Raw genomic sequence first — 10,046 nt, 5'->3', positions numbered from 1 at the left:
CACCTCCGGAGGTAGTGTACACTATATTCAATGTCAAACAATGGCGTAGTCTGCATTTGTTTAATTCTAGTTTGTGATGTTGACGTGTTTGTTTGGCCCTCAACAACAATCCCGAGCCCCCTAGGAAAAGTAGTTGCCCACACCTGGCTTAGATGTAACGTTATTATTGCTTTCAGATTTGTCGTTGTTGTCAGGTTTGTTCTGAGCATTTACCTGGATGGATTACAGCTCCTGGCCCCTCCTCCTGATGACCTCAGCATCACAGCACTTTTGGCCCCTCCCCCTGGACCCTCAGATCCGGCCCCCGGGGAGGAGGAGGAGTTCAGGAGGTTCTTCAGCATCTCCAGGTTCAGGTTCTCCCGCTTGCAGATTTCCCCGCTAGAAGTGGCACAGGAGTCCGCCTTGGCGTTGTTATTAGAGGCTTTGAATGTCATCCCGCCTCCATTCCCAACTCCTCCCACAGAGCCTCTTTTGCCAAGCTGTGCGGGGCAAATGAGGGGCTTGGCCAGAATGGGCGGTTTGATTGGCTCCTGCTTGGCATTGATGACTTCATGACTCTTCACATACTTAGCCTTGTCAGCTTCCAGTCTCTCCACTGCACTCAGGCGCTTTGGGTTCGGCTCGACCTGAATACAATTAGATTTGTTTCAGAAAATAAATGTTAAGTTATGTTTAGGAACTTATTAATTCATTAATCTCTTCTATTAGAAAATAGTCTTTCTGAAATTGAAATGAATGAATGTACCCAACCACCAGATATGAATTGAACTAAAAGCTAACATGAGTATGAACAATACGTTTTCCCTTTGACTGATTGAGTTCAAACAACCAAATCTCTTTGAGTCCTCCATTTAACCGAAAATGAAGAATGTACAAATCCCTGTAACAGTTCTTTAAATCCCCCTGTTCTCACCCTCCTCCCAGCCAGCCAGCTCTGTCTCTCACTGTTCTGAGTGGATCAGAGAGGGGATGAATCGAGGGAGTAGTTGTTGGGGTTTCCTGCAAGAGCCCTCAACATCGTGCCATGGCTTTATGGTATATTTGGGACAAAGGACTTGAGAACTGCACATTGATTTGAATAATCAACAATCAGGTCAAACATGCATGTGTTTGAATTTCAGTTTGACTACTTGACTAAAATAAGCCCATTATAAACAGGCTTCCCCTCTCACTGATCAATGTTTATGATTTATGATAGTTACAAAGACTTACAAATATTAAACTCAAAATACAAAAGCTACACACATACATTTGCCTTTGCAAAGCAACAAGCTTTATAAACAGCACATGCCACCAGAAGACCCCTACCTGTCTCCGGAAGTAGTCAGGGCCTTTGTTGAGGATCCGGAGGGGCACCGCGGAGCTGAAGGGCGCGGGCGGCCCGGGGGCCTTGCTATCTGCCAGGGCTGGAGCCAGCGCCTCCGTCTGCATGGCGACAACGTGGCTGCGGGAGGTGGCCGTAGTGGCAGCAGGTGCGGGGGGGCCAACAGAGGGTGAGGGTACCAGGGGACCCGCCCAACATCAAGACACAAGGTGGGCGGGGTGTTGTGGGGGAGAACAGTGAAGGGGAGAGATGGCGAGAGATGGAGGGGGGCCTAAAGGTAACAGACCCCTGCTGGGCTCTGCATGGCGGCGATCCCCGGGGGTGGTCCCTATCGCTGGCTCTACTACTGGCCTCAGGTTGGCTGTGTCTGGGTAATAAACCTCAACTCTGACACCAAAAACGCTTGCCAAAAATCCACAGCTTTTATGAATTTACTCTCCCCAAGAACAACAGAAAGAGGGGGCATGCATGAGTAGTAAAAACTTGAGAAAGCCGGAAAGCGATAGCTTAAATAATTACATGCAAGTGGGGGAAACATGAAAGAAGATGAGAAGCGTGGTCAGAGCGATGAATGTTAGGTCACCGCCATCCCCTCAGTTGGCCAAACAACCTAAAGAACAAAGAAACAACAAACCAACCTCAGCCAATGTTGACGACATCACGCAACTAGAAACACAAGGAAGAGCCGGATAAACCCTCCAAACACACCAACACAAGGAAACATGTGAGCAGACAACCGGAGCTACGTATTCATTGTATTTACCATTCAAACCAAGTGAACATCCAGCATTACTGTCCTCATGGCACAACATTGCAACCTAAAGGAAATCCAAACACCAATGTTTAAGCTTGACCACGACAACTATCAACATAAAAAAAATGCTGCTGTCACACTACTGGGAGAGAGTTTTCATTGAACACACATCTAAATCCCAATATATATATCTATATATATAGATATCTATATCTATATCTATATATATTTAAAGGGGACATATTATGAAAACAACTTTTCCTGGGATTTTTAGGAGGGTTTTTTTTTGGCACCCCCTCCTATGTATGAAGGGGGCACAGTTGAATATTACCTCCGACTTCCCCACCCCCCTCCAATAAGAGTATAGCTAAGATTTTGTGGACCAGCGGACGTGCGCTGGGCGGAGATGTTTGTGCATTCTAGGGCTGTCAACGAATATTCGAAGTTCGAATATTCGTTCGAAATGTATCCAAAAACGCGAATTCGAACGTGAAAATTAATATTCGAATGTGAAAAAACACTCACATTCAAGCGAGTACAAGCGCCTCTATCTGCTTTGTGAATGAGCCTCTGTCTGTTCGCGATGTCCCTCATAATATTCGAATGTGAAAAAACACTCCCGCGGTACAAGTGTAACAGACTAGTATTGTGAAGAGCGAATGTATTTTATCCCCTCGGGGTTTCCGTACTTGGATATAGGTATTCCAGCTCGGCTATGCCATTCAATAAGCATCCGAAGTAGAGCTCAGGGAGCTAGTAGTCTGGCTGGTGAAAGCTGCTATAACGCAATGTTCTCGGCAAAGTCCGAGACAGCTTTTTTTTCATGAATCTGAACGGTGCGTAGTGCGAAGTGCCCTTTCGCTGGCATGGTGGAAGACGTAGGCGACATGCATATCTTTCTTTATCGATTTTAATAGGCCTTCTCGATAAATGGTAACTTGGTAAGCAAAGCAAGGAACGTTACCACTAGCATACTTTGTAACATTCAGAAGCGGGCGTCTTCTTCAGATTACTATAGTTTGCGCGCTTGCAGGTGTGGTGGTGAAATGCAAGCGATACAAAGTTGTGGCTTTTCATGATTAGGCCTCCACGTTACTGGGCTGTTTATAGGATATATATATCCCGCTAATTTGAACCATGGTTTTGTCGCATTATTGACATATTGACGGCAACTGCGTAAAATAGGCAACCAGATATTCGAATAGTTCGAATTCGTGATTTTTTTCCAAACGAACATTCGAATGTCATTTTTGAGCAATTTTGACAGCCCTAGTGCATTCCATGTCTAATTTGTCAGTTTGCCATGTGACTGCCTGGCAGGGAGTCCGGCAGAGCTGCCGGACTGCCGCCAAAGCTCTGGCGAAAGCTCAGTCCGGCAGCTCTGGCGGGTGAGCTTCGGCGGCAGTCCGGCAGCTCTGGCGGGGGGAGCTCAGCGGCAGTCCGGCAACTCCAGCGGAGAAAGGGATTGTACTCCCGGAGCTAGGATGCCGGGCTGCTGCCGAGCTCCGGGAGTACAATCCCTTTCTCCTCCATGTCGCGGTTTAACATGGACTTCAGAGAGTCAAGGCCAAAGTTCCTTTCCCCCAATTCTTCTCAACCATCGCCGAGATTACCCCCACTACGAGTCTTTACTTGTTGTGGAAGTACCAGAGACGTCAGATGTAGTCTTTATTATTCATAATATCAGCCGCTAGCTTTTGGCCGTGATATTAGATATAATATTATATAAATACCTATATATTATATTTAAGCAATAGATCACGACAGGCTGTGGTATGTGCTCATTATACCACTGTTAAGGGGCGTTGTCCGGCCCCGACGCGCAGGGCCGGCGACCCCCTTCACAGTGGTATAATGAGCACATACCACTGACTGAAGTGATCTATAGCATTTATACAACGGTTACTATTATGGCGAAACGAAACTCATAGACACACTACATTTAAAAAGAAACCAAGAAAGTCAAAGTAGCCGTGTTATTAAAGAATACAAAAAAGTAGTCCCTCCTGGCTGCCTTCAAATTGCACGACGGTCGCTATGCAACACAGTTTAGCGTCCCTCCGAGAGAAGGCTCGGCTAGAGCGGTTCACCGGCAATTTATCCTATGGAGCAGTTCACTCGCCGTGTGCCTAAGCTTTCGTTAGTCTCTCCATCGCCTTGCTCACTCCCGGAATAACAACATTTACACCCTCTCCACCATCATCCAACATATGTTTTACTTTGTAACTGTTTCTACTACCAGGCACGGAGTGATATGCAAACTTTCACAAAATGATCGGGCGTCATAGCAGTTATGTATACGCTCATTATACAACAGTTAGGAACCAATCAGATCGCTGGATTTAGGCCCCCTGTTATATAGATATAGAGCTCCAGGAGTGCGCAAACAGAAACAATCACTTCTCCCTCATGCTGTGGTTCACTCTGACAGCTCATTGGTCAATGGGCAGCAGCTCATTTGCATTAAAGCTACAGACACCAGAAACAGTGCAATCTGAAGGGACTGAGACATAGGCGAGATTTTTTTCCTAAAAGCTATTTCTAGCAAGGAGCTCTTTCCAGCAGTTTCCTGGAACTCAAATACTATGTTTACTTGTTGGGAAACACCAAAATATGTTCCTTTAAAAATATATCTATATCATTATTACTGTTTACTATGGTAAATGACCAGTATAAATTATACAAATGGGGGGGGGGGGGGGGCAATGCTTCTGAGAAAGTAGCAAGCAGTGGCACTGTTCTGTACCTTCAAATTGTAATAGTGTAATCATCATTCGACGAGACTCAAATTCTCGCAGTCAGAAATAAAGTATAGTCATATGCATTATAATAGCACATGATAGAATTCCTTGGAACAATCAGAGAACAAATGACCTCATTGGTCAGAAATGGATCGGGAGCAGTCGAAAAGCTGAATTGTCTGATAGCACAGACACCTAGCAACAGACCTTCTTCATTTCACACATTAATACCTGATGAAAGACATTAAGTATTAGTGCGAGAAATGTAAGAAGATCTTCAGATCTTGCATTTCTAACTAATTCAACTCAAATGATAGCTCTTAGATCATATAGTTAGGCTATAGAAGCAACAGCACATTCTCTCTGCAGCCTACATCATGAAGGAGGCTTTTATAGGCCATTAACCATGGGTAAGAGTAAATTATACTAATTATTAATTATATTATATGTTGGCTCTAATGAGAAATATATGCCTACAACTAAAAACATTGATTTGTGGACGCTCTGCAATGGTAAAACAATAATAATCCAGTCTCTAAAACAAGCTGTGCTTCGATCCAGTACAGAAGCGATCTTAAACCGGGAGCTAACAGGACATCCGTGGTCCGAGACTAGCAGTGTCAACTGAAAACTGAAAGCCAGAAACATGGCGTTAAAGTGGGCCGATACCTGGGCTGCAGCAGGTATCACCGCTAGACCCGGAGGACCTGGAACGCTGAGTCAGCCTTTCGCTCCTTGCATAAGACCGCTTTAATGCACTTTGTGAGCTTTGAGGACATTGGCGTACACTAAAAACACACATCAAAACGGGCAGGGATTACGTACAGGTGCAGGTGGAATTATGTTGGTTCTCTAAATTGAATGGTGCTGCATTTGTTCTCTGCTCTGAAGCGCTTCCTTCACATAATTGTAATAATCAAACACTTCTACGTTCTCCTTATTGATGGGTTTTATCATGGTGGGATGTGAATAACTTGCGACAGTGTCTCCACAGAGATGGGCCACTTTATGATTACATAGATATTAGAGCCTGACCAACATACTGTATGTCGGTTGGCCAATATTATCGGACAATATTGGCCCTCATAATGATGTTTAAATGGGTTTACTAATTAGAACAAACAATTAACTATCTTCCCTGGAAACTAGTGGGGTTATCTTGATTATTAAGGAAGTTACATGCAACTTTGTGAAAAAAAAAAATCTAGTTTTTGGATACAAAGCCCGATATCAAAAGTGCTGTAGCTTCCTGCTCTTTCCAGGTTAGGATGTTTATACTTTTTGTGCTCATATACCTACTGTAGCCAGAGCTAACAAAACCAGGGCGGATGCAAGCCAATTAATTTTACCATAAAGCTGGAGCGATTTCCTGCTCTTTCTTTTTTAGGTTTCCATGTTGTAGCAGCTAATACCCCGTTTACACCATCCCGCTAATGGCCGCTAATGGCCGATGGACCACCGATGTGGAAGTCGGGGTGATTCGGGTGACATCGGGCTAAAAATGTATGATCGGGTCAATTTATCGGGGTAGCATTTACACATACCTGATGTTATAACGATAACATAACGATTTATGCCAGGGAAGACACCCGAAGTGCGTTTGGCGTCATTTGACGTCATTTGGCGTCATTTCGGTAGAAGGCAAAGGGGAGACTGGTTTAGACTGATATTTATTTATATATTTATTTATATTACAATAGCGATTTTATAATAAAGTACCCTGTAATTATAAAAGTAGGACATCCATCCATCACCCCCTATTTATACCCAAGTGGCAGATTGAGGGTCTTCCTTAACACAATCTGGTCACTCACAATCGTTATTTGTCTAGGGTTCTCGAGGGTCTTTCGTGTGTTGAGGTTGCCGATATAAAGACGATAAAGCACGTTAAAGCGTGGAAGATTAACGAATATAGCCGATGTGCCCAGGAAAATTCCCGGATGATTTGCGATGTCTTACGTTATACTCCCTTTCTATTCCCGATTATAGCCGATTAGCCCATAGCAACACCTGGTAACCGATTCTACCCCGATAGACCCAAAATTAACAAACATGTTCGTTCTTTGCCGATGTTGCCCGATGTTGCCCGATCATTGAGCATTTCTTCCCGTTTCTTCCCGTTGTCTAATGATGTTCCCGGGAAGAGTAACGGTGTTTCCCGATGCAACCACGCTATTTGCCGATGTTATAACGATAGCTGCTGATTTAGCCATCGGGCACCATCGGGGCTCACTATCGGGTGGGTGGAAACAGGGCATAAGTTTGGGATTACGGTACTTCAAAAAAAAATCCTTTAATGTACTGGTCTGCAATACAAAATGAAGTAAGCGAGGGGTCTAGCAAAGGGAACCAGAAGAACAATTCCCATTTGTGGGCTCATTTGAAGAACAAACATAATGATGCCAATGAAGAGGCACAGGGGCCCAGTGAGGGACCGTTAGAACACAGCACCCTACCTTGCAACAAGCATTTGACCATGTAACCAAATGAGGTCCATCAGATCCAAGGGCAAACACCTGGACTAAACACGGATGGAGATGATACACACAGACATCCAAACTGTTTCTTTGGTGGAAGGTGATGGGTTCCACCGGCTCCTGGCGACTGCAGAGCCGAGATTCACGCTGAAGACAGAGAGGTTTTATCGCACATTGTAAAGGAAGTCAAAGTATCTAAAAAGTATCATCTAACATCGTTGGGCATAAGATATATCTTTGTTCATGATGTCTGTGATTCTGTCAACAGTCCTGTTTAATGCTTCATAGGCTTTGAGCATGAACTAGGGCTGTGCGGTATGATGATATATATCGGGGAACGAGGGAAAATTCTAATAGATATTTCCCTCTTTCGTTCCTATCGATGTTTTACTTTACGGCAGTATTTTACGTCACTCTGACTCTGCTTTACATTCACTAGAGGTGCGGGAAACAAAGCGGATGTCTGCAACCGTCGGAGGAAGAACAAGTGTCAAGAGATAAAATCTAAATTCAAGGGAAGTGACCAACTAAAACAAATCTCAAGAGTTGATATCCTTGTCCGAGGAAGGGTTAGGATAAGTCTAATCCCACAGCGTGTGGCGCCTTTCATAAAACATCGCTCATTATAACGATAGCGTGACGACAATAAAAAAGTAGCGCAAAGTTGCAATGGGTCGTAACACGCCTCCCTTCCTAGAATGCTCAGCCCAATTCTGATATTTTTTTATCACATAGTGTTTGAATCCCAACTAAGACCTTGGGTTGGACATCTTTTAAACAATTTGTTACCTAATGGTGGGCAAACCTAAAGAAGCCTGTGGTGATCTTGTCTGTCTTTTGTTTCCTTGGGTGGCAAAGAGGATCCTCTTCGACTAATCTGATTGGGGCAGCCATCTGGTGAAGCCCATATGCCTCCACCTTGAATGACCATCCCTATAATAACAGTATACTGAATGTACCTAACGTGATAAAAAGATAGCTAAGGATGGCAGCGAACACTACTCAGCCGTTGACTCTACGACAATCCCTCCACATCCACTCAAAATATGTCAGAAACCAATAGATAGAGATTGCGATGTATTGTAAACAAAACCATCTAAACAGCTCCACTAGCGGAACACAGGTCCAACACTTTGTGTGATTCAAAAATGGACGATCCACTAAGCCTCTTCTGTCCCATGGTTTAATCTTCTTCAGCTCAGTGAATGAACTTGCTAAATATAAATATTAAGGGTGTTCTATAACCATCATCCGACTACTTGCACATTTTTGGCTTTCTACTTTTATGCCACTGACCCAAATCTCTTTGGACACGGACTTGAAAAGCCCTGGTCTTGGACTCAACAAAAGCGTTAGTGAATAAGTGAAAAGTGGGGAATTCCCAGAGGTGTCAAAAGTATTCACATTCATTACTTAAGTAGAAGTATAGTATAGATACTAGCGTTTAAAAATACTTCTGTTGAAGTATCAACTCAAGCTTTTTACTTGAGTAAAAGTATAAAAGTACTGGTTTCAAAACAACTTAAAGTATGAAAGTAAAAGTAATGCAAGGGGGAAAAAACGCCATTAAGGACAAAAGCTTAGGCCGTGCCACAGGGGTCTATAGAAATACAATCAGCTTATTCGCCAAGTATGCTCACACATACAATGAATTTGGAATCAAGGAATTCTGCATTATCCCATCCGTGAATTAGTGACACACACAGCACACCTCTATAGCACACTGCCCCACTTCCCCAATTTTTTTTTCTAAAGGCCATCTAATAAATGTATGTATCCAAGCTAGCTGAAGGAATTTTAGATGTAACGAGTAAGAACTGAATTGTTTTTGCATCCAACCATTTCAAAAAATTCTTCCAGGTACAGCCAGGAATGTAGAATGGTTGGCTGGTCTTCTTGGCTACCAACCTCCTCACTGGTGCTTGGTTCGGACATTTCGCTCATCTACGTCTGCTATTTTGTAGCTGGAACATGGCGCGATTTATGTCATGTCAGAGAATGTAGATGGGCTCTGGTCGTGCGCAGGTGCCATGGATCGCGTATAAACCAATAGGGTGTCAGAATGGTATATGTTTCTATTCTCATCCAACCAATCAAATTCACTCTATCCGATGCCTGAATTATCTGGATAGGTGTGCAAACCTAGAATCAAACAAAAAAAATATTTTTTTGTTTGTGTTTTTTCGGCTGAATAAAAACAAGCAGAAATTAAATAGGAGTAACAATGCCATTTTTAAGAAGTAAGGAGTAGAAAGTACAGATAAGTGCGTGAAAATGTAAGAAATAGAAGTAAAAAGTAGGATGAAAAATAATTACTCCAGTAAAGTATAAATACCCAAAATTTCTACTTAAGTAAGGTAACAAAGTTTTTGTACTTAGTTACTTGACACCTCTAGGAATTCCCCATTATTCACGGAGCCTGAGGTGAAAAACTGTTTTAGTATATACTACACATGAACACTCCAAAAATAAACAAGATAACAATTTTTGCCCTGATTTATTTGTTTTTGGAGTGTTCACGTGTAGTATATTCTGCGATGAAAACAATATCCAGAGTTTGAGAGGTTCACGTGTAGCATATACTAAAGATGCATATCAACCGCTTTCCCTAAGCCAATTGGCCAGTGTAACAAAGCAATGGCGATACAATGTTTATTAGAAGTGAACTCAGGCTACCCTTTAAGCACGTGCATGTTGCAGAAAACCAGCAACAGCAACCCCTGATGTCACACTTTATGATGGGTAACAGA

At 43.2% G+C, this 10,046-nt stretch overlaps 1 protein-coding gene across 3 annotated transcripts in view; it reads right to left on the bottom strand.

Moving 5' to 3' along the window:
* Window positions 1-10,046, bottom strand: part of fam110b (family with sequence similarity 110 member B) — a 39,173-nt gene that overhangs the window by 4,948 nt on the left and 24,179 nt on the right. Inside the window, exons 2-4 of one of the 3 annotated variants that reach the window (XM_030363974.1) lie at window positions 1,309-1,934; window positions 568-626; window positions 214-378 (exon numbers count right to left, since the gene is read on the bottom strand). In XM_030363974.1, the coding sequence (XP_030219834.1) occupies window positions 214-378; window positions 568-626; window positions 1,309-1,431 (347 nt within the window). In that variant the 5' untranslated portion in view covers window positions 1,432-1,934. Of the gene's footprint in view, window positions 1-213; window positions 627-1,308; window positions 1,935-2,087; window positions 2,143-10,046 lie in introns of all 3 variants that reach the window. The other 2 variants (XM_030363973.1, XM_030363972.1) reach the window with 2 other exon arrangements.

This window comes from Gadus morhua, chromosome 8 (genome assembly GCF_902167405.1).
Source record: "Gadus morhua chromosome 8, gadMor3.0, whole genome shotgun sequence".
Lineage (NCBI taxonomy): Eukaryota > Metazoa > Chordata > Actinopteri > Gadiformes > Gadidae > Gadus > Gadus morhua.
Note: the sequence above shows the minus strand (reverse complement) of the source record. Positions and strands in the feature narration are given on the sequence as shown.